Here is a 25,562-nt window from a genome sequence, read left to right on the forward strand (position 1 = left end):
AATGCAGGCAGTTTAGCGCATTTGTTTGATTAACGTCCTCGTGGTAAATTGTCATGAAGAGGGATGTTCACCAATGACTGCAGGCCCCCATTCATAATTGGTACGGAGTAAAGGACCATGACAGTGACGTGGCAATCGGTTTGCCACTTTGCTCGTAGTGACTTCAACTTCAAGCGATCCTGCTTTGTCTGACTCCGGACTGAGGGCAGCTCATTCGAAGGTTATTCAGCCACGGTCCCTTTTTGTTTTACTATACTTGCGACTGTAAACCAGGTAAGTTTAAATGTTCAAGCCTGAGAGAAGGTAAGTAGAGAAGATGTGTGGGTCGGATTAGCCATGGGGAAGAGGTCCAGGAAGGGAGGTTGTTGGGGAAGGTTATTGATGTAGCACAGTCGGCACCATCTGAGGTTTGTGATTTAAATCCCCTTTTTGGGTGATTGCACATTAGATGTTTGTACGTCTAGGGCAGTTTCCGTGCAATCCTTATATTCATATCAAATATTTTGAAGGATGTTTTAATATTTCCTTGTCTCAGGTGTAATAGTAAATATTCATATTGCCTTTTATCAAATGGTGTGGTCACAAAATATCCTTCTCAATACATCCTTGTAGATCTGGCAGCATAAGTATGTGTTGGTTCCAATTTCTGGCTTTTATATGTTGCGAAAGTACATTTAAGTTGAAGTCTTAGAGGAAGTGGCATCACAGTTAATTTCTTTAGGCAGGGTGGGGTGGGGGGCTATTTCTTAATAGATTTAACATAGAACATACAGTGCAGAAGGAGGCATTCAGCCCATTGAGTCTGCACCGACCCACATTAAGCCCTGACTTCCACCTTGACCTGTAACCCAATAACCCCTCCTATCCTTTTTGGACACTAAGGGCAATTCAGCATGGCCAATCCACCTAACCTGCACGTCTTTGGACTGTGGGAAGAAACCAGAGCACCCGGAGGAAACCCACACAGACACGGTGAGAATGTGTAGACTCCGCACAGACAGTGACCCAGCAGGGAATCGAACTTGGGACCCTGGAGCTCAGAAGCAACAGTGCTACCCACTGCTACCATGCATTAGATCATAGAACATAGAAAAATACAGCACAGAACAGTCCCTTCGGCCCACGATGTTGTGCCGAACCTTTGTCCTAGATTAATCATAGATTATCATTGAATTTACAGTGCAGAAGGAGGCCATTCATGATTGATCATCCACCTTAGTGCTCCAACTGTGAGAAGTGGCAGATTCTATGTTCTATCTCTGACGCTTCCAGCGTTCCGGTCGTCTACATCTGCTGCAAGTGTAACCAATGGCAACTCCTCACAGACCAGGTTCGGTTGGAGCAGCAGTTGGATGCACTTGGAAGCATGCAGGTGGTGGAAAGCATCATAGATAGGAGTTCAAGAGACGTGGTCACACCCATGGTGCAGGCAGACAGATGGGTGGCCGTTATAAAGGACAGTCAGTCGGGGCAGGAATCCTCTGTGGCTGTCCCCTTGTTTTGGATACTGTTGAGGGGGATAGCCTACCAGGGGAAAACAACAGTAACCAGAACAGTGACACTGCAACTGGCTCTGTTGCTCAGCAGGGCAGGGCAAAGTGCAGGAGAGCGATAGTTATAGGGGACTCTATAGTGAGGGGCATAGATAGGTGCTTCTGTGGACGTGAAAGAAACTCCAGGATGGTATGTTGACTCCCTGGTGCCAGGGTCCAGGATGTCTCTGAACGAACACAAGCCATCCTGAAGAGGGAGGGTGAACAACCAGAGGTCGTAGTACATATATAGTACCTATATAGGCACTGACGACATAGGCAGGAAGAGTGATGAGGTCCTGCAGAAGGAGTTCAGGGAGTTAGGCAGTAAGCGAAAAAGCAGGACCTCTATGGTTGTAATCTCAAGATTATTCCCTGTGCCACGTGCCAGTGAGGCTAGAAGTAGGAGGATACTACAGCTGAATACGTGGCTAAACTGGTGGTGTAGGAAGGAGGGTTTCAGATTTATGGACCATTGGGATCTCTTCTGGGGCAGGTGGGACCTGTACAAGGAGGACGGGTTGACTAAACTGGAGGGGCACAGATATCCTGATTGGGAGGTTTGCTAGAGTCACTCGGGAGGATTTAAACTAGTTTGGCGGGGGGGGGGGGGGGGTGAGAGCCAGAATGTGAGCTTGGAAGGTGTAATAACTGAAGGGGAAATAGAGAACCAAAATTAAAGAACAACATCACCCTCGGGCAGAGCAAAATAGGTGACAACTGTGAAAAGAGAGGTGGTTAATGCAGGATTGAGGGTGTTGTACCTAAACAAGCGCAGTACACGGAGCAAGGTAAATTAGCTTGTTGCGCACATTGATATTGGCCGGTACGATGTGGGCTGCAAGGGGGCCAGGGCTGGGATCTAAATCCAAGGATGTGTCCTATCAAAAGGGCAGGCAGATGGGCAAAGGGGTCAGGGTTGCATTTTTAGTAAGGAATGAAGTTAAATTGATAGCCAGGAGCGATTTTGGATCAGAAGGCATAGAATCTCTGTGGGTAGAGTTGATGAATCGCAAAGGTAAAAAGACCCTGATGGGAGTTAAGTACGGGCCTCCTAGCAGTAGTCAGGAGGTGGGGCAGAAAACCAATCAGGAGATAGAAAAGGCTGTAAAAAAGGCAATATTACAATAATCATGGGGCACTTCAATATGCAGGTGGACTAGGAAACCTGTTGGTCGTGGATCCCAAGAAAAGGAATTTGTGGAATGTCGAAGAGATGGTTTTTTGGAGCAGCTTGTGACAGAGCCTACTGGGGAACAGGCAATTCTGGATTTGGTGATGTGCAATGAGGCAGACTTGATTAGGGAACTTAAGGTGAAGGAACCCTTAGGGAGCAGTGACAACAATATGATGGAATTTACCCTGCAGAGGGAGAAGCTGGAATCAGTATTACAATTAAATAAGGACAACTACAAAGACATGAGGGAGGAGCTGGCCAGAGTTGATTGGAAAAGGAGCCTAGCAGGGAAGACAGTGGAACAACAATGGCAGGAGTTTTTGGGCGTTATTCGGGAAGCACAACAGAAATTCATCCCAAGGAGGAGGACACATGCTAAGGGGAAGCCAAGGCATCCAAGGACAGCATTGAAGCTCAAGAAAAAGCATACAAAGTGTCGAGAATTAGTGGGAAGCCTTTAAAAGCAAGCAGAGGGCGACTAAAAAAGCAATCAGTGGGGAGGGGGGGAGAGAAGATTAAGTATGAGTGCAAGCTAGCTAGTAATATAAAGGAAGATAGGAAGAGTTTTTTTCAATATATAAAAATAGACATTGGACCACTGGAAAATGTGGCTGGAGAAGTAATGATAGGAAACAAAGAAATGGCAGACGAACTGAATAGTTACTTTGCATCAGTCTTCACGGTGGAAGACACCAGTGGGATGCCAGAGCACCAAGAGAACCAGGGGACAGAGGTGAGTGCAGTGACCATTACTAAGGAGAAGTACTGGGGAAACTGAAAGTGGATAAATAACCTGGACCGGATGCACTACACCCCAGGGTTCTAAAAGAGACAGCTGAGGAGATTGTGGAGGCATCTTTCAGGAATCACTGGAGGCAGGGAGGGTCCCAGAGGACTGGAATGTGGCTAATGTAACACCACTGTTTAAGAAGGGAGGGAGGGCAGAAGATGGGAAATTATCGGCTGGTTAGCCTTACTTCGGTCATTGGTAAGATTTTAGAGTCTGTTATTAAAGATGAGATTGCGAAACACTTGGAAGTGCATGGTAAAATAGGACTGAGTCAGCACGGCTTCGTTCAGGGGAGGTCATGTCTGACAAATCTGTTGAATTCTTTGAGGAAGTAACAAGGAAGTTAGACAAAGGAGAACCAGTGGATGTGGTTTATTTAGATTTCCAGAAGGCTTTCGACAAGGTGTTGCATTGGAGACTGTTAAAGAAGTTACGAGTCCATGGTGTTAAGGGTAAGATCCTGGCATGGATAGAGGATTGGTTGACTGGCAGAAGGCAGAGGGGAGGGATAAAGGGGTATTTTTCAAGATGGCAGCCGGTGACTAGTGGTGTGCCTCAGGGGCCGGTGCTGGGACCACAACTTCTCACAATATACATTAATGATCTGGAGGAAGGAACTGAAGGCAGTTTGCAGAGGATACAAAGATCTGTAGAGGGGCAAGTAATATTGAGGAAGCAGGCGGGCTGCAGAACGAAGAACAAAAATGTACAGCACAGAAACAGGCCCTTCGGCCCTCCAAGCCCGTGCCGACCATGCTGCCCGACTAAACTACAATCTTCTACACTTCCTGGGTCCAATTCCCTCTATTCCCATCCTATTCATGTATTTGTCAAGATGCCCCTTAAATGTCACTCGTCCCTGCTTCCACCACCTCCTCCGGAAGCGAGTTCCAGGCACCCGCTACCCTCTGTTTAAAAAAAAAACCTTGCCTCGTACATCTACTCTAAACCTTGCCCCTCTCACCTTAAACCTATGCCCCCTAGTAATTGACCCCTCTACCCTGGGGAAAAGCCTCTGACTATCCACTCTGTCTATGCCCCTCATAATTTTGTATACCTCTATCAGGTCACCCCTCAACCTCCTTCGTTCCAGTGAGAACAAACCAAGTTTATTCAATTGCTCCTCATAGCTAATGCCCTCCATACCAGGCAACATTCTGGTAAATCTCTTCTGCATCCTCTCTAAAGCCTCCACATCCTTCTGGTAGTGTGGCGACCAGAATTGAACACTATACTCCAAGTGTGGCCTAACTAAGGTTCTATACAGCTGCAACATGACTTGCCAATTCTTATACTCAATGCCCCGGCCAATGAAGGCAAGCATGCCGTATGCCTTCTTGACTACCTTCTCCACCTATGTTGCCCCTTTCAGTGATCTGTGGACCTGTACTCTTAGATCTTATCTAAATCAGCCCCTTGGGTTGCTGCTGTTACCTTCCCATTTCCTTTATTGTTCTGCGAGGTAGTCAATGAACGGTTGCCACCGCCTGGTGAACCCTTGAGCCGAACCCCTTAGTGCGAACTTTATCCGTTCTAGCTTTATAAACCCTGCCATGTCATTTATCCAGGTCTCCACGCCCGGGGGTTTGGCTTCCTTCCACATAAGCAATATCCTTCGCCGGGCTACTAGGGACATCAGCCTCTTTCGCCTCCTGCACTCCCGGCTCTTCTGCAACCCCCAGCTTGGCTCGACCTGGACCCCCACCACCTTCGAAAGCACCTTTGCCACCCCCACCCAGAACCCCTGTAGTGCCGGACATGACCAAAACATGTGGGTGTGGTTTGCTGGGCTTCTCGAGCATCTCCCACACCTATCCTCTACCCCGAAAAATTTACTGAGCCGTGCTCCGGTCATATGCGCCCTGTGTAAAACCTTGAATTGTATCAGGCTTAGCCTGGCGCACGAGGACGACGAGTTTACCCTACGTAGGGCATCAGCCCACAGCCCCTCCTCAATCTCTTCCCCCAGCTCTTCTTCCCATTTCCCCTTCAGCTCATCCACCATGATCTCCCCCTCGTCCCTCATTTCCCTGTATATATCCGACACCCTACCAACCCCCACCCATGTCCCTGAGATCACTCTATCCTGAACCTCGGGAGCTGCGGGAATTCCCTCACCTGTTGCCTCGCAAAAGCCCTCAGTTGCATGTACCGAAATGCATTCCCTTGGGGCAACCCATATTTTTCCGTCAGCGCTCCCAGACTCGCAAACGTCCGTCTACGAACAGATCTCTCAGTTGCACAACCCCAGCTCTTTGCCATGCTCCAAATCCCCCATCCATTCTCCCCTGGACAAACCTATGGTTATTTCTTATCGGGGACTGCACCGAGGCTCCCGTCCTTCCCCCTATGTCGTCTCCACTGCCCCCAAATTTTTAGTGTTGCCACCACCACTGGACTTGTGGTATATTTCTTCGGTGAGAACGGCAACAGCGCCGTCACCATTGCTTGTAGGCTGGTTCCCTTGCAGGACGCCATCTCCAATCTCTTCCACGCTGCTCCCTCCCCTTCTCCCATCCACTTACACACCATTGAGATATTGGCGGCCCAGTAGTATTCACTTAGGTTCGGTAGTGCCAGCCCCCCTATCCCTGCTACGCTGCAAGAACCCCCTCCTCTCGGGGTCTTCCCGGCCCACACAAAACTCATGACACTTTTCTCAGTTCTCTTGAAAAAAGCCTTCGTGACCATCATCGGAAGGCACTGAAACACAAAGAGGAATCTCGGGAGGACCACCATTTTAACCGCCTGCACCCTACCCACCAGTGACAGGGGCACCATGTCCCATCTCTTAAAATCCTCCTCCATCTGTTCCACCAATCTTGTTAGATTAAGCCGGTGTAAGGTTCCCACTCCTGGTTATCTGAATCCCTAAGTACCGGAAATCTCTTCTCACCTTCCTCAGTGGTAAGTCATCTATTCCCCTGCTCTGCTCCCCCGGATGCACCACAAACAGCTCTCACTTTTTTTTAATAAAATATTTTATTGAAAATTTTTGGTCAACCAACACAGTACATTGTGCATCCTTTACACAATATTATAAAAACACAAATAACAATGACCTATTTTATAAACAGAAAATGAATAAATAATAAATAACAAAAATGAAAACTAACCCTAATTGGCAACTGCCTTATCACAAGTCACACTCTCCAAAAATATAATTTAACAGTCCAATATATAATTATCTGTAGCAACGACCTATACATAGTATACAGTATATATTAACAACCCTGAGAGTCCTTCTGGTTCCTCTCTCTCCCCCCCCCCCCCCCCCCCTGGATCCTAGGCTGCTGCTGCTGCCTTTTTTCCATTCCATCTTATCTTTCTGCGAGGTATTCGACGAACGGTTGCCACCGCCTGGTGAACCCTTGAGCCGAACTCCTTAGAATGAACTTAATCCGCTCTAGCTTTATAAACCCTGCCATGTCATTTATCCAGGTCTCCACCCCTGGGGGCTTGACTTCTTTCCACATTAGCAATATCCTGCGCCGGGCTACTAGGGACGCAAAGGCCAAAACATTGGCCTCTCTCGCCTCCTGCACTCCCGGCTCTTGTGCAACCCCAAATATAGCCAACCCCCAGCTTGGTTCGACCCGGACCCCCACTACTTTTGAAAGCACTTTTGTCACCCCCATCCAAAACCCCTGTAGTGCCGGGCATGACCAAAACATATGGGTATGATTCGCTGGGCTTCTCGAGCACCTCGCACACCTATCCTCCACCCCAAAAAATTTGCAGAGCCGTGCTCCAGTCATATGTGCCCTGTGTAATACCTTAAACTGAATCAGGCTTAGCCTGGCACACGAGGACGACGAGTTTACCCTGCTTAGGGCATCTGCCCACAGCCCCTCCTCGATCTCCTCCCCCAGCTCTTCTTCCCATTTCCCTTTTAGTTCATCTACCATAGTCTCCCCTTCGTCCCTCATTTCCCTATATATATCTGACACCTTACCATCCCCCACCCATGTCTTTGAGATCACTCTGTCCTGCACCTCTTGTGTCGGGAGCTGCGGGAATTCCCTCACCTGTTGCCTCGCAAAAGCCCTCAGTTGCATATACCTGAATGCATTCCCTTGGGGCAACCCATATTTCTCGGTCAGCGCTCCCAGACTCGCGAACTTCCCATCCACAAACAGATCTTTCAGTTGTGTTATTCCTGCTCTTTGCCACATTCCATATCCCCCATCCATTCCCCCCGGGACAAACCTATGGTTGTTTCTTATCGGGGACCCCCCCAAGGCTCCAGTCTTTCCCCTATGCCGTCTCCACTGTCCCCAAATCTTCAGTGTAGCCACCACCACCGGGCTTGTGGTGTAGTTCCTCGGTGAGAACGGCAATGGGGCTGTCACCATAGCCTGTAGACTAGTCCCCCTACAGGACGCCCTCTCTAATCTCTTCCACGCCGCTCCCTCCTCCTCTCCCATCCACTTACTCACCATTGAAATATTAGCGGCCCAATAATACTCACTTAGGCTCGGTAGTGCCAGCCCCCCCTATCCCTGCTACGCTGTAAGAATCCCTTCCTCACTCTCGGTCTTCCTGGCCCACACAAAACCCATGATGCTCTTTTCAATCCTTTTAAAAAAAGCCTTCGTGATCCCGGCGCAGGATCCTACTTACGTGGAAAGAGGCAAAACCCCCCGGACTGGAGGCCTGGGTAAACGATATGGCGAGGTTTATTAAACTGGAGCAGATAAAGTTTGCCCTGAGGATCGGCTCAAGGGTTCACCAGGCGGTGGCAGCCATTTCTCGACTACCTAAGGGAACGTTCGAGGGAAGACAGATGACCAGCAGCAGCAACCCAGGGGGAAGGGGGGGGGGTTTAGTTTAGTATAGGTCAATAGATAACGGGGTTTTGTTACTTGTGTATTGTTAAAGATTTCTGTTTTGTTATCGTTCCGTTTGTTTTGTAAGAGGGAAAAATGTTGTTTAGAAAAAAATTTCAATAAAATATATTTTTTTGAAAAAAACATGCTGCTGTGCAGAGAGACCTGGGTGTGCTAGTGCACGAGTCGCAAAAAGTTGGTTTACAGGTGCAACAGGTGATTAAGAAGACGAATGGAATGTTGTCCTTCATTGCTAGAGGGATGAAAGTTTAAGACTAGGGAGGTTATGCTGCAATTGTATAAGGTGTTTGTGAGGCCACACCTGGAGTATTGTGTTCAGTTTTGGTCTCCTTACTTGAGAAAGGACGTACTGGCACTGGAGGGTGTGCAGAGGAGATTCACTGGGTTAATCCCAGAGCTGAAGGGGTTGGATTACGAGGAGAGGTTGAGTAGACTGGGACTGTACTCGTTGGAATTTAGAAGGATGACGGGGGATCTTATAGAAACATATAAAATTATGAAGGGAATAGATAGGATAGTTGCGGGCAGGTTGTTTCCACTGGCGGGTGAAAGCAGAACTAGGGGGCATAGCCTCAAAATAAGGGGAAGTAGATTTACGACTGAGTTTAGGAGGAACTTCTTCACCCAAAGGGTTGTGAATCTACGTAATTCCTTGCCCAGTGAAGAAGTAGAGGCTCCTTCATTAAATGTTTTTAAGATAAAGATAGTTTTTTGAAGAATAAAGGGATTACGGGTTATGGTGCTCGGACAGGAAAGTGGAGCTGAGTCCACAAAAGCTCAGCCATGATCTCATTGAATGGCGGAGCAGGCTCGAGGGGCCAGATGGCCGACTCCTGCTCCTAGTTCTTGTGTTCTTATGCCCCTGAACTCTCACATTGAGCACGAGGAGCATAACATGGTCTGGGATCTCCTGCCATTTTTACACTTTACCTTAACTGATTACAAATATAATGTCAAATAATGAATAAGTGAAAGATTGCAGTTTAAAACTGTAATGAATTTGCAGAATGTCTCATGAATCCTTAATTTAAAAGTGGTGCTTAATGTTTATACTTAAACAGCTATCTTTTACGTATATTAGTTTATTAGAGATACCTGGCTTCTACACTCCTTCAACATCGTTCTTCAGGCCCAGGGAATTTACTTTTGTCCAATTAAGGGGCAATTTAGCGTGGCCAATCCACCTACCCTGCACATCTTCGGTCCAGGCAATTTATGAACTTTCAATGCAATTAATGTTTTGTGTACAATCTCTTTATTAATTCATTTCAATTCCTCATTTTCACAAGTTCCTCTGTTATTTCTGGGAGCTTTTCCTTATCTTCCTCAGTGAAGGCCAGCACAAAACAATTGTTTAGTTTATTCTGAGTATCCCTGCTCTGCATTATAAATTCTTCTGTCTCCTGCCTGTAATAGGCCCACTTTTTGTCCTTGCTCATCTTTCTTTTTCTACCGAAAGAAGCTTTATGTTTCTGATTAGTTTGCATTAAAATCCTTTTTTTCTTTATCAGTTCCTTGGTCCTCTTTTGTTGGATTCAAAATTGGTCCCATTTCCTTGGGATTACCACATTTTTCTGGATCCTTCTCAACCACTGCAATTCTTTTTTTTCCGAGTAAGGGGCAATTTAGCACAACATATGCACATCTTTTTGGGTTGTGGGGGAGAAACTCACGCAGACACGGAGAATGTGCAAACTCCACACGGACAATGACCCAGGGCCAGATGAACCCAGGTCCACTGCGCCATGAGGCAGCAGTGCTAACCATTGCACCACCGTGCTGCCTCAAACTGATGCAATCTTTAACTTCATTTGTTAACCCCGGTTAATTCACCTTTCCTGTTGGGTTTATGAGGTGTATTTGTTGGAAGCCAGGTAGTGCTACTTTAAATAGCAGCCTTTGCCTGCCTACCATTTCTTTACTGTATTTTCCCAAATCCATCATCGATGACTTGCACATCATACCTAGTGTGTCCTTCGTTCAGATTTCAGACCTTAGTTTCAGAATGAAATAAATCGCTTATTGTCACAAGTTGGCTTCAAATGAAGTTACTGTGAAAAGCCCCTAGTCTCCACATTCCGGCGCCTGTTCGTGGAGGCTGGTACGGGAATTGAACCGTGCTGCTGACCTGTCTGGGTCTGCTTTTAAAGCCAGCGATTTAGCCCTGTGCTAAATGAACTCTTTAAGTTACAAGAGGCTTGAGATAGGGAGGGAGGGACTATTCCTCAAGGATCAAGAGTTTTCGAATTGCACCAGGATGTCATTTGCTCAGCAAAATATTCTGTGTATTTAATTTGTAGGTGTGATGTGCTTTTTCTCTTCAGGGTTTGCATCCCAGGATTGTGACTGAAGGGTTTGAAGCAGCTAAAGAAAAAGCCCTTGAGATTTTGGAGCAGGTGAAAATAACCAAAGAGATGGACAGAGAGACTCTTCTGAATGTTGCGAGGACATCATTGCGCACAAAGGTGCACAGAGAATTGGCAGATGTCTTAACAGAGGTATTTACGCATTTGAAATTTGTTCCTCTTGGTTTTTAGTGCTGCATCTCTTATTGCATATCTTACTCTAGGAGGTTGCTATTGCCATTTTAAAGCCATGTCCTTCATATCTTTCCTTTCCTAGGTGCATATTGGCAAGTCAGCAAGTGTTAGCTGTGCATGACTGAATTCTGCATTGGCTCTTCTGTAGCTAAGGCAGCCAGACATCATGCTAGAATATCTTCACTTGATGAAATTGGTGCTCTGTCCTGTCACAGCAACATTCAAAAAGTGAATACAAGTTTTTATACATATGGGCATTACAAATTGCAGTGTGCACCCTCATGTGACAACTGACTTAGGGGTGATCTTATAGAGGTCTATAAAATAATGATGGGCATAGATGAAGTAGATAGTCAACATCTTTCCCCAGAGGTAGAGGGGTCTAGAACTAGAGGACATTGGTTTAAGGTGAGAGGGAAGAGATACAAAAGGGTCCAGAGGGGCAATTCTTTCAGACAGGTTGGTGAGTGTCTGGAACGAGCTGCCAGAGGCAGTAGTGGAGATGGGTACAATTTTGCCTTTGAAAAAGCATTTAGACAGTAATATGGAAAAGCAGGGGTGTGGGCCAATTACGGGCAATTGGGACTAGCTCAGTGGTTAAAAACTGGGCGGCGTGGACGGGTTGGGCGGAAGGGCCTGTTTCCAAGCTGGAAACATCTATGACTCCATGAGATTAATTATATCCCTCTTGGAGCTTGCACAGAAACGCTGGAGGAAAGAACAACGTGACATCTTCAACATGCTTCTGTAATGAATATGGATCTTGGAATTATTCTGGATTTATATTAAAATGTGACATACGCCAGGTACCGGGGTTCAATTCTGGCCTCTGATAACCGTCTATGTCGGACATAGAACTGTACAGCACAGTACAGGCCCTTTGGCCCACGATGTTGTGCCAAACTAGTCTGAAACTAAGATCAAATCAATTTACTCCCAATCATTCTTGTGTACTCCTATCCAATAACTGCTTGCAAGTGTCCGTCTCCACAACCATAGCTGGGAGTGCGTTCCACGCCCCAACCACTCATGAGTAAAGAACCTACCTCTGACATCCCTCCTATATCTTCCACCCCGAACCTTATAGTTACGCCCCCTTGTAACAGCTACATCCACCCGAGGAAATAGTCTCTGAACGTCCACTCTATCTATCCCCCTCATCATCTTATAAACCTCTATAAAGTCACCTCTCATCCTCCTCCGCTCCAAAGAGAAAGCCCTAGCTCCCTCAGCCTTTCCTCATAAGACCTACCCACCACTCCAGGCAGCATCCTGGTAAATCTCCTTTGCACCCTTTCCAATGCTTCCACATCCTTCCTATAATGAGGTGACCAGAACTGCGCACACTACTCCAAATGTGGTCTAACCAAGATCTTGTACAGTTGTAGCATAACCTCACGGCTCTTAAACTCAATCCCCCTGTTAATAAATGCTAACACACACTATAGGCTTTCTTCACAGCTCTATCCACTTGGGTGGCAACTTTCAGAGATCTAGGGACATGAACTCCGAGATCTCTCTGCTCCTCCACATTCTTCAGAGCCCTGCCGTTAAACATGTAATCTGCATTCAAATTTGTCCTACCAAAATGAATCACCTCGCACTTATCAGGGTCTGCCACTTTTTAGCCCAGCTCTGCATCCTATCAATGTCTCTTTGCAGCCTACAACAGCCCTCCACATTATCCACTACTTCACCAATCTTAGAATCATAGAAGTTTACAGCATGGAAACAGGCCCTTCGGCCCAACCAGTCCATGCCGCCCAGTTTTTACCATTAAGCTAGTCCCAGTTGTCCGCACTTGGCCCATAACCCTCTATACCCATCTTACCCATGTAACTATCTAAATGCTTTTTAAAAGACACAATTGTACCCGCCTCTACTACTACCTCTGGCAGCCCATTCCAGACACTCACTACCCTCTGAGTGAAGAAATTGCCCCTCTGGGCCCTTCTGAATCTCTCCCCTCTCATCTTAAACCTATGCCCTCTAGTTTTAGACTCCCCTACCTTTGGGAAAAGATGTTGACTATCTACCTTATCTATGCCCCTCATTATTTTATAGACCTCTATAAGATCACCCCTAAGCCTCCTACGCTCCAGGGAAAAAAGTCCCAGTCTATCCAGCCTCTCCTTTTAACTCAAACCATCAAGTCCTGGCAACATCCTAGTAAATCTTTTCTGCACTCTTTAATCTTGGTGTCATCAGCAAATTTACAAACCCAACCTTCAACTCCATCATCCAAGTCATTGATAAAAATCACGAATAGCAGAGGACCCAGCACTGATCCCTGTGGTACACCGCTGGTGACTGGGCTCCAGGATGAAAATTTACCATCTACCACCACCCTCTGTCTTCTGTGTGATAGCCAGTTACTGATCCAATCGGCCAAATTTCCCTCTATGCCATGCCTCCTTACTTTCTGCATGAGCCGATCATGGGGCACCTTAACAAACGCCTTACTAAAATCCATGTATACGACATCAACTGCTCTACCTTCATCTATGTACTTAGTTACCTCCTCAAAGAATACAATCAAACTTGATGCAAGACTTACCCCTCAAATCCTTGCTGACTATCCTGGATTAAGCTGTATCTTTGCAAATGATCCTAAATCCTATCCCTCAGGACCCTTTGGAATAATTTACTGATGACCGAAGTGAGACTAATCGGCCTATAATCCCCAGGGTTATACCTATTCCCTTTCTTGAACAAGGGGACAACATTCGCCTCTCTCCAGTCTTCTGGCACTATTTCTGTCGACAGTGAGGACATAAAGATCAAAGCCAAAGGCTCTGCAATCTCATCCCTCGCCCCCCAAAGAATCCTAGGATATATCCCATCAGGCCCAGATGACTAATCTATCCTCTGGCTTCTCAAAATTTCGAACACATCTTACTACCGAATATCTACCTACTCCAGCCTACCAGCCTGTATTGCACTATCCTCCACAACAACATGGCCCCTCTCCTTTGTGAACACTGAAGAAAAGTGTTCATTTATCTTCATTATCCTATATCTTCAGACTCCATGCACATGTTCCCACTACTGTCCTTGACCGGCCTTAACTTCATCTTCGTCATTCTTTTATTCCTCAAGTGTAAAATGCTATGGGGTTTTCCTTTATCCTACCTGCCAAGGACTTCTCATGCCCTCTCCTAAGCCCTTTCTTATGCTCCCCAATTCTTGCCTAATCGCATCGTAATTACCCTTCCCCTAGTTATAAACCTTGCCCTGCCGTCTGTTCCTATCCCTCGCCATTGCTATAGTGAAAGTCACCGAATTGTGGTCACTATCTCCAAAGTGCTCTTCCACAACCAAATCTAACACTTGGCCCGATTCATTACCCAGTACCAAATCCAATGGGGCCCCGCCTCTTGTCGGTCTGTCCACATATATTGTGTGAGAAAACTCTCCTGCGCACACTGGATAAAAGCAGCCCCATCCAAACTATTCGACTTGTAGTGGTTCCAATCAATATTTGCCAAGTTAAAGTCACTCATGCCAACTGTGCAAAATCTGCATAACAATCTTTTCCTCCACATCTCTGTTCGGAGTTTTCTATAGGCCCCCAAACAGTAACAAAGTGACCACTCCTTTCCTATTTCTAACTTCAGCCCACTACCTCGGTAGACAGATCCTCCACAAACTGCCTTTCTGCAGCCATTATACTATCCTTGATCAACAATGCTACTCCGCCACCTCTTTTACCACGTTCCCTAATTTTACTGAAACATCTAAACCCCGGAACCTCCAACAATCATTCCTGTCCCTGTTCTGGCCACAGCATCGTAGTCCCAGGTACCAATCCATGCTTCAAGCTCACCAATCTTATTCCTGATGCTCCTCGCATTGAAGTAGACACACTTCAAACCACCTTCATGCCTGCAGGTCCACTCTTGTGACCTTGGTACCTTCCTCAGTATTGCACTACCCTCAACTTTGTGAACTCCAGCAACGCTGTCTCCTGGACTACAATCGGTCGAGTTTGTACTTTCTCCCTGTGTCTCCCACAGTCTAAAGATGTGCAGGTTAGGTGGATTGGCCATGTTAAATTACCCCTTAGTGTCCAAAGGGTTCGATGGGGAGGGTGGGGTGTGGTCCTAGGTCGGGTGCTCTTCCTGAGGGTCGGTGAAGACTCAATGGCCAAATGGCCTCCTGCACTGTGTGGACGCTATAATTCTATTTAAAAAGCTGGAACTGTTTCTATCATTTTATTTAAAGGTTTTCTGCTGGAAAGTATTGTGGTGAGTGGAACAACGTAACTTGTCATGAGAAATAAGCATCTAACTATACAATGTTTGATTGTTTGTAGGCTGTAGTCGATGCTGTGCTGGCAGTGAAGAATCCAAATGAACCCATTGATCTCTTCATGGTTGAGATTATGGAGATGAAGCACAAAACCGAGAGTGACACAAAGTAAGCACCAACTAATGGAACTCTAGGAGTGGTAGAATGGTTTATCGTAACCCACCAGTCGATGGTTAGGGACACACTTGCAATACTTGGGACGATAAACTTTAAAAAAAAAAAAATAATAATAATAATTTGAGTACCCAATTATTTCTTTCTTTACCCAATTAAAGGGCAATTTAGCGCGGCCAATCCACCTAACCTGCACATCTTTGGGTTGTGGGGGTGAAACCCACGCAGACATGGGGAGAATGTGCAAACTCCACAGTGACCCAGAGCCGGGATTCGAACCCGGCTTCTCAGCGCTGTAGTCCCAGTGCTAACCACTGTGCCACATGCCGCCCAGCTTGGATGATCAACTTCCTCAAATTCGCAGCAAATTTAAACAGCAAAGTTTAGTTGCAAGTAGTGAACATGGAATAGGTTTGTTTCTCGCTGGTCATTTTGGAGTAAATGCTTTCCTGGTGCTCTTCTGCTAGTGGGCATGTTGGAGTGAATTTTAAGTTTTGTAAACAGCAGCATCGCTTCGAAGTCCCGCAGGTTGGATTGTTTCTTTTTATTGGCCCCATTATTGAAAGATAGCTTCCGATTTTTCACAGTTAACAAAGAACAAAGAAATGTACAGCACAGGAACAGGCCCTTCAAGCCCGTGCCGACCATGCTGCCCGACTAAACTACAATCTTCTACACTTCCTGGGTCCGTATCCCTCTATTCCCATCCTATTCATGTATTTGTCAAGATGCCCCTTAAATGTCACTACCGTCCCTGCTTCCACCACCTCCTCCGGTAGCGAGTTCCAGGCACCCACTACCCTCTGCGTAAAATACTTGCCTCGTACATCTACTCTAAACCTTGCCCCTCACCTTAAACCTATGCCCCCTAGTAATTGACCCCTCTACCCTGGGGAAGAGCCTCTGACTATCCACTCTGTCTATGCCCCTCATAATTTTGTAGACCTCTATCAGGTCTCCCCTCAACCTCCTTCGTTCCAGTGAGAACAAACAGAGTTTATTCAACCGCAGAATGATAAGCACAGAAGAGGCCCATTTTGCATATGTTGCTGAAAAATAAGGATACTGTGCAGTCAATAAGCAGAACATTTGGCCCCATGTGCTTATTCCTCTTTAATAAGATCATAAAAACATAAGAATAGGAGCGGGCGTAGGCCATCTGACCCTTCGAGCCATTTTCCGACATTCAATGAGATCATGGCTGATCTTTTGTGGACTCAGCTCCACTTTCCTGCCCGAACACCATAACCCTTAATCCCTTTATTCTTCAAAAAAACTATCTATCTTTATCTTAAAAACATTTAATGAAGGAGCCTCTACTGCTTCACTGGGCAAGGAATTCTATAGATTCACAACCCTTTGGGTGAAGAAGTTCCTCCTAAACTCAGTCCTAAATCTACTTCCCCTTATTTTGAGGCTATGCCCCCTAGTTCTGCTTTCACCCGCCAGTGGAAACAACCTGCCCGCATCTATCCTATCTATTCCCTTCATAATCTTATGTGTTTCTATAAGATCCCCCCCTCATCCTTCTAAATTCCAACGAGTACAGTCCCAGTCTACTCAACCTCTCCTCGTAATCCAACCCCTCAACTCTTGGATCATGGTGGATCAAATCGTTTTTTTGTCAAATATTTTTACTGCACATTTTTTCACAATTAAGTACAACGCAAACAAACCCCCCCCCAACCCCCCCCCCCCCCCCCCCCCCCCCAAAGCTTTTGACAGTGACCAGTTCTTTGAAATACATGATAAATCTTATGTAAAAGCTCTCAATCGAACCTCTCAACGTGTATTTAACTTTTTCAAGGTACAGAAACTCCATGAAATCCTCCAGCCTTGCTGAGGTGCTGGGTGGTGAAGGTGACCTACACTGCAACTGAACCTATGGTGGATCTGCTTATGGCCTCGATTCCGCTTTTGCGCTGCTTCCCACCTGCCAATAACCGTCGACTCCCTTGTCGCTCAAAAGTCTGTCTAACTCCGAATCACAGAATAATAACTGCGGAAGAGGTCCTTCAGCCCATCATGTCTGCGCCAATGTGTGAAAAACACCTGATCAGCTGACCAAACTCAGCCTTGAATATATTCCACTGCTCTCTGGGAACAGAAGTCAAAAGACTTAATGACCCTCTGAGAGAAGGAATTCCTGCTTATCACTGTCTTAAATGGGAGACCCCTTAGCTGTGTCTCGCCGTTGGGAATTTCCACCATCAGAGGAAACATTCTCTCACCTACCCGGCCAAACCCCTTCATAATCTTGTCTTTCAAATAAACATTTGGCCATACAGGCAGTCTTCCACTTTACGCCGTTTGAGTTGTGATTAATGGCATTAGCAAAGTTTATAAATCAACACTCCTTTTTGCTTTTACAGTACGAAGTCTTACAACACCAGGTTAAAGCCCAACAGGTTTGTTTCGATGTCACTAGCTTTCGGAGCGCTGCTCCTTCCTCAGGTGAAAGAAGAGGTATGTTCCAGAAACACATATATAGACAAATTCAAAGATACCAAACAATGCTTGGAATGCGAGCATTAGCAGGTGATTAAATCTTTACAGATCCAGAGATGGGGTAACCCCAGGTTAAAGAGGTGTGAATTGTATCAAGCCAGGACAGTTGGTAGGATTTCGCAGGCCAGATGGTGGGGGATGAATGTAATGCGACATGAATCCCAGGTCCCGGTTGAGGCCGCACTCGTGTGTGGAACTTGGCTATAAGTTTCTGCTCGGCGATTCTGCGTTGTCGCGTGTCCTGAAGACCGCCTTGGAGAACGCTTACCCGGAGATCAGAGGCTGAATGCCCTTGACTGCTGAAGTGTTCCCCGACTGGAAGGGAACATTCCTGCCTGGTGATTGTTGTGCGATGTCCGTTCATTCGTCCGGGTAAGCGTTCTCCAAGGCGGCCCTCAGGACGCGCGACAACGCAGAATCGCCGAGCAGAAGCTTATAGCCAAGTTCCGCACACGAGTGCGGCCTCAACCGGGACCTGGGATTCATAGAATCATAGAAGTTTACAGCATGGAAACAGGCCCTTCGGCCCAACCAGTCCATGCCGCCCAGTTTTTTACCATTAAGCTAGTCCCAGTTGCCCGCACTTGGCCCATAACCCTCTATACCCATCTTACCCATGTAACCATCTAAATGCTTTTTGAAAGACACAATTGTACCCGCTTCTACTACTACCTCTACCTTCATGTCGCATTACATTCATCCCCCACCATCTGGCCTGCGAAATCCTACCAACTGTCCTGGCTTGATACAATTCACACCTCTTTAACCTGGGGTTACCCCATCTCTGGATCTGTAAAGATTTAATCACCTGCTAATGCTCGCATTCCAAGCATTGTTTGGTATCTTTGAATTTGTCTATATATGTGTTTCTGGAACATACCTCTTCATTCACCTGAGGAAGGAGCAGTGCTCCGAAAGCTAGTGACATTGAAACAAACCTGTTGGACTTTAACCTGGTGTTGTAAGACTTCGTACTGTGCTCACCCCAGTCCAACGCCAGCATCTCCACATCTTTTGCTTTTACGACATCATGGCGCGGTAGCACAGTGGTTAGCACTTTTGCTTCACAGCTCCAGGGTCCCAGGTTCAATTCCCGGCCTTGGGTGACTGTCTGTGCGGAGTCTGCACATTCTCCCTATGTCTGCGTGGGTTTCCTCTGGGTGCTCCGGTTTCCTCCCACAGTCCAAAGACGTGCGGGTTACGTGGATTGGCCATGATAAATTGCCCCTCAGTGTCCAAAAGGGTTGGGTGTGGGCTTAGGGTGCTCTATCCAAGGGCCGAGTGGCCTCCTGCATTGTAAATTCTATGATCACGGCAGCACATTCATACATGCGTATTGATGTTCTACTTTGCTCATCTGTTTGACTGGGCAGCTCAAACTATGTTTAAGAGGTTGTAAATTAGTGTTTGATTCTGTTAATTAAGTCACGATTTTAATGCATTGGACCGGACGACCTCCGGTGGCGATGTGCTGAACAATTGCACAAAATGTGGCTCTCTAGAAAGTTAACTTCGGCCCATAAAACCTAAAAATCAACACAAACCCACATCCCTACCCTCATCTAGCACAAACAACCACCTGAGAAAATGCCCTCAAATCCACCAAGAAGGGTTTAAACTAATGCAGCCATTAGTTGGAACCTGGATTGTAGTTTTAGGGTACGGGAGATTGAGAGTACAGAGGTCAGGAGCACAGATTTGACTTCGCAGGAGGGGGCCAGTGTTCAGGTAGGTGGTTTGAAGTGTGTCTACTTCAATGCCAGGAGTATACGAAACAAGGTAGGGGAACTGGCAGCATGGGTTGGTACCTGGGACTTCGATGTTGTGGCCATTTCGGAGACATGGATAGAGCAGGGACAGGAATGGTTGTTGCAGGCTCCGGGGTTTAGGTGTTTTAGTAAGCTCCGAGAAGGAGGCAAAAGAGGGGGAGGTGTGGCGCTGCTAGTCAAGAACAGTATTACGGTGGCGGAGAGGATGCTAGATGGGGACTCATCTTCCGAGGTAGTATGGGCTGAGGTTAGAAACAGGAAAGGAGAGGTCACCCTGTTGGGAGTTTTCTATAGGCCTCCAAATAGTTCTCGGGATGTAGAGGAAAGGATGGCGAAGATGATTCTGGATAAGAGCGAAAGTAACAGGCTAGTTATTATGGGAGACTTTAACTTTCCAAATATTGACTGGAAAAGGTATAGTTCGAGTACATGAGATGGGTCGATTTTTGTACAGTGTGTGCAGGAGGGTTTCCTGATACACTATGTTGACAGGCCAACAAGAGGCGAGGCCACATTGGATTTGGTTTTGGCTAATGAACCAGGCCAGGTGTTGGATTTGGAGGTAGGTGAGCACTTTGGGGACAGTGACCACAATTCGGTGACGTTTACGTTAGTGATGGAAAGGGATAAGTATACCCCGCAGGGCAAGAATTATAGCTGGGGGAAGGGCAATTATGATGCCATTAGACATGACTTGGGAGGGGTAGGTTGGAGAAGTAGGCTGCAAGTGTTGGGCACACTGGATATGTGGAGCTTGTTCAAGGAACAGCTACTGCGTGTTCTTGATAAGTACGTACCGGTCAGGCAGGGAGGAAGGCGTAGAGCGAGGGAACCGTGGTTTACCAAAGAAGTGGAATCTCTTGCTAAGAGGAAGAAGGAGGCCTATGTGAAGATGAAGTGTGAAGTTTCGGTTGGGGCGCTTGATAGTTACAAGGTAGCGAGGAAGGATCTAAAGAGAGAGCTAAGACGAGCAAGGAGGGGACATGAGAAGTATTTGGCAGGTAGGATCAAGGAAAACCCAAAAGCTTTCTATAGGTATGTCAGGAATAAAAGAATGACTAGGGTCAGAGTAGAGCCAGTCAAGGACAGGGATGGGAAGTTGTGTGTGGAGTCTGAAGAGATAGGTGAGATACTAAATGAATATTTTTCGTCCGTATTCACTCAGGAAAAAGAGAATGTTGTGGAGGAGAATGCTGAGACCCAGGCTATTAGAATAGATGGCATTGAGGTACGTAGGGAAGAGGTGTTGGCAATTCTGGACAGGCTGAAAATAGATAAGTCCCCGGGTCCTGATGGGATTTATCCTAGGATTCTCTGGGAAGCCAGGGAAGAGATTGCTGAGCCTTTGGCTTTGATTTTTATGTCATCATTGGCTACAGGAAGAGTGCCAGAGGACTGGAGGATAGCAAATGTGGTCCCTTTGTTCAAGAAGGGGAGTAGAGACAACCCCGGCAACGACTGACCGGTGAGCCTCACGTCTGTTGTGGGTAAAGTCTTGGAGGGGATTATAAGAGACCAGATTTATAATCATCTAGATAGGAATAATATGATCAGGGATAGTCAGCATTGCTTTGTGAAGGGTAGGTCATGCCTCACAAACCTTATCGAGTTATTTGAGAAGGTGACTGAACAGGTAGACGAGGGTAGAGCAGTTGATGTGGTGTATGTGGAGTTCAGTAAAGCGTTTGATGAGGTTCCCCACGGTCGGCTATTGCAGAAAATACGGAGGCTGGGGATTGAGGGTGATTTAGAGAGGTGGATCAGAAATTGGCTAGCTGAAAGAAGACCGAGGGTGGTGGTTGATGGGAAATGTTCAGAATGGAGTTCAGTTACAAGTGGCGTACCACAAGGGTCTGTTCTGGGGCCGTTAATGTTTGTCATTTTTATAAACTACCTAGAGGTAGGCGGCAGGGTGGGTGAGTAAATTTGCAGACGACACTAAAGTCGATTGTGTTGTCGACAGTGCAGAAGGATGTTGCAGGTTACAGAGGTTACAAGCTGCAGAGCTGGGCTGGGAAGTGGCAAATGGAGTTTAATGCAGAAAAGTGTGAGGTGATTCATTTTGGAAGGAATAACAGGAATGCGGAATATTTGGCTAATGGTAAAGTTCTTGGAAGTGTGGATGAGCAGAGGGATCTCTGTGTCCATGTACATAGATCCCTGAAAGTTGCCACCCCGGTTGATAGGGTTGTGAAGAAGGCCTATGGTGTGTTGGCCTTGATTGGTAGAGGGATTGAGTTCTGGAGTCATGAGGTCATGTTGCAGCTGTGCAAAACTCTGGTACGGCCGCATTTGGAGTATTGCGTACAGTTCTGGTCACCTCATTATAGGAAGGACGTGGAAGCTTTGGAATGGGTGCAGAGGAGATTTACCAGGATGTTGCCTGGTATGGAAGGAAGATCTTCTGAGGAAAGGCTGATGGACTTGAGGTTGTTTTCGTTCACCTGAACTCCAACCCCTTATGGTCAGTTTAAAGCATTATTCGTGACCCTGCATACAAAATGATCAGGGGGTTAGATAGGGTGGACAGTGAGAGCCTTCTCCCGCGGATGGAAATGGCTAGCACGAGGGGACATAGCCTTAAACTGAGGGGTAATAGATATAGGACAGAGGTCAGAGGTAGGTTCTTTATGCAAAGAGTGGTGAGGCCGTGGAATGCCCTACTTGCAACAGTAGTGAACTCGCCAACATTGAGGGCATTTAAAAGTTTATTGGATAAGCATATGGATGATAATGGCATAATGTAGGTTAGATGGCTTTTGTTTTTTGACTTCCCATGTCGGTGCAACATCGTGGGCCAAAGGGCCTGTACTGTGCTGTATCGTACTATGTTCTATGAAGCAGAAAGGACATCGAGAGCGGAAAGAGTCGGCTGAGAAAAACGTAGATGGGGGCCATGAGGCGCGAAGCAGGACATGGCGGACCGGAAAGATCGTCAATACACACTGACGGGGCAGTGGTTGGAGCTCTTAGCACAAGGAGCACCTCAAACTCCATTACGGAGGACCTCATGGAGACCATGAAGGCAGCCCATGTAATCGCTTTGGCCCCTTCAAAGATCGCTGCAGAAGATGGAGTAGCGGTTGGAGATTCAGGAGGCAACGGTGTTGGAATTGGAGAGAGCAGCTACTGACCAGAGTGACCGAATCGCCTCGCTCGAAACAAGTCGCAATGTTGGTGGCGGCCCATGGAGCACTCAAGAGATGGAGGACCAGGGAAATTGATCCTGATGCCAGAATCTCAGGATCGTGGAGCTGATGCTGGGGATGTTTGTCGGGGGAGAAAGCTTCCCAAGCCCCCAGATGTAGACAGAGCCCAGGATCAAATTTTGAATGGGGCAAGGAGCACACAGTCCTGTCAATGAGAATGGCATGTGATCCATGGGCCGATTTTCCAACTCTGTCACTGGACAGACACCGCAGGGAGAGTACGGGGATGGGTCAAGGAACCAGGAACGAATTGAATAAAAATGGAGGAGAGCTCCTGCACGGAGACATTCTTCCGGGCACTGGCCATGACTGCATTACCATCACACCATTAAGTACTCCAGGTCCAGTGTGGTAGCCACACTCTAGCGTGAAACAAATTCAGACGACACTGCAACAAGCAGCAATGTGCACCATGGCCCCATCCGCAAGAATGGCCTCCTGCACTGTAAATTCTATGAAACCATAAATTCACTGAGATATTGGTCGCCACTTATAAAGTCAGGGAGACTTTAAAAGACTGATGGTAGGGGAACTATATATGATAGTGACCCTGGGGGACTGACGAACAAAAGGAACGAGTTGCAATACATGCAACTAAGGAGCTTCCTCCTCAAGCAGACCGCAACGTTGCCTGCCCCAGCTACCAGGACACTCCCTCCTGGATAGACTGAGATGGTAGCTGCGTCGACACGGGCGACTGCTAGAACGTAGAACCGTACAGCACAGAACAGGCCCTTCGGCCCTCTATGTTGTGCCGAGCATTGTCCGAAATCAAGATCAAGCTATCCCACTCACTGTCATTCTAGTGGACTCCATGTGCCTATCCAATAACCGCTTGAAAGTTCCTAAAGTGTCCGACTCCACTATCACAGCAGGCAGTCCATTCCACACCCTAACCACTGAGTAAAGAACCTACCTCGGACATGCCTCCTATATCTCCCACCCTGAATCTTATAGTTATGCCCCCTTGTAACAGCTACATCCACCGGAGGAAATAGTCTCTGAACGTTCACTCTATCTAAACCCCTCATCATCTTATAAACCTCTAAGTCGCCTCTCATCCTCCTCTGCTCCAAAGGGAAAAGCCCTAGCTCCCTCAACCTTTCGTCATAAGACCTATCCTGCAAACCAGGCAGCATCCTGGTAAATCTCCTTTGCACCCTTTCCAATGCTTCCACATCCTTCCTATAGTGAGGTGACCACAACTGCACACACTACTCCAAATGTGGTCTCACCAGGGTCCTGTATAGGAGGCATGTCCGAGGTAGGTTCTTTACTCTGAGAGTGGTTAGGGTGTGGAATGGACTGCCTGCTATGATAGTGGAGTCGGACACTTTAGTTGCAGCATAACCCCACGGCTCTTAAACCCAAGCCTCCTAATAATAAATGATAACACACTAGGCCTTCTTCACAGCTCTATCCACTTGAGTGGCAACCTTCAGAGATCTGTGGACATGAACCCCAAGATCTCTCTGTTCCTCCACATTCCTCAGAACCCTGCCGTTGACCCTGTAATCCACATTCAAATTTGTCCGACCAAAATGAATAACCTCGCACTTATCAGGGTTAAACTCCATCTGCCATTTACTGGCCCAGATCTGCATCCTATCAATGTCTCTTTGCAGCCCTCCACCTCATCCACTACTCCACCAATCTTGGTGTCATCAGCAAATCTACTGACCCACCCTTCAGCCCCCTCCTCCAAGTCATTGATAAAAATCACAAATAACAGAGGGCCCAGCACTGATCCCTGTGGTACACCGCTGGTAACTGGTCTCCAGTCTGGAAATTTTCCATCCACCACCACCCTCTGTCTTCTATGTGATAGCCAGTTACTTATCCAATTGGCCAAATTTCCCTTATCCCACACCACCTTACTTTCTTCATGAGCCGACCGTGCGGAACCTTATCAAATGCTTTACTGAAATCCATGTATACGACATCAACTGCTCTACCTTCATCTACACACTTGGTTACCTCCTCAAAGAATTCAATCAAACTTGTGAGGCAAGACTTACCCTTCACGAATCCTTGTTGACTATCCCGGATTAAGGTGAATCTTTCCAAATGGTCATTAATCCTATCCCTCAGGACCCTCTCCATTAACTTACCGACCACTGAAGTAAGACTAACCGGTCTATAATTACCAGGTCATTCCTATTCCCTTTCTTGAACAGAGGAACAACATTTGCCACTCTTCAGTCCTCTGGCACTATCCCCGTGGACAGTGAGGACCGAAAGATCAAAGCCAAAGGCTCTGCAATCTCATCCCTTGCCTCTCAAAGAATCCTAGGATATATCCCATCTGGCCCACGGGACTTGTCGACCCTCAGGTTTTTCAAAATTGCTTATACATCTTCCCTAGAAGAGGTAAGGGTACTGCTGGACGAGATGAGGAAACGTGGAAGGAGGAGCTGGCATGGAGATAGGAGAAGGACTCTGTATCGAAGCGCTGCATTAGGTGAACTTCACGTCCTCGTGCACAGGGCTGAGCTTAATGCAGCTACAGGTTGTGCACAAGGAACGCTTGATCAGAATGTGCATCAGCAGGTTCTTCCCAGAGTCGGAAGACAAATGTGAATGGTGCCATTATGGCTGGCCAACCATCTGGCCCTGCCCCAGATTTGTTGCATGCTGGACCTCCTTTTCGAGGCAATGTCGAAGGTTGTGGGATTGGGGGTGGAACCATAACCAGTATGGGAGACTTCAGGGTACCGCAACAGCCAGAACTCTTCTGGGATAGCAGCATACACCCGAACCTT

General features: G+C 46.9%; 1 protein-coding gene and 1 non-coding gene across 2 annotated transcripts in view; both read left to right on the forward strand.

Moving 5' to 3' along the window:
* The window catches only part of cct6a (chaperonin containing TCP1, subunit 6A (zeta 1)), a 97,858-nt gene that overhangs the window by 11,988 nt on the left and 60,308 nt on the right, over positions 1 to 25,562 (forward strand). Inside the window, exons 4-5 of the mRNA XM_072493104.1 lie at positions 10,674 to 10,847; positions 15,205 to 15,308. Of these exons, the coding sequence (XP_072349205.1) occupies positions 10,674 to 10,847; positions 15,205 to 15,308 (278 nt within the window). The remainder of the gene's footprint in view (positions 1 to 10,673; positions 10,848 to 15,204; positions 15,309 to 25,562) is intronic.
* LOC140404511 (small nucleolar RNA SNORA15) lies at positions 11,005 to 11,129 on the forward strand. The gene has a single exon (XR_011938521.1). It is a non-coding gene; the product is annotated as a small nucleolar RNA SNORA15 (small nucleolar RNA).

This window comes from Scyliorhinus torazame, chromosome 30 (assembly GCF_047496885.1).
Source record: "Scyliorhinus torazame isolate Kashiwa2021f chromosome 30, sScyTor2.1, whole genome shotgun sequence".
Lineage (NCBI taxonomy): Eukaryota > Metazoa > Chordata > Chondrichthyes > Carcharhiniformes > Scyliorhinidae > Scyliorhinus > Scyliorhinus torazame.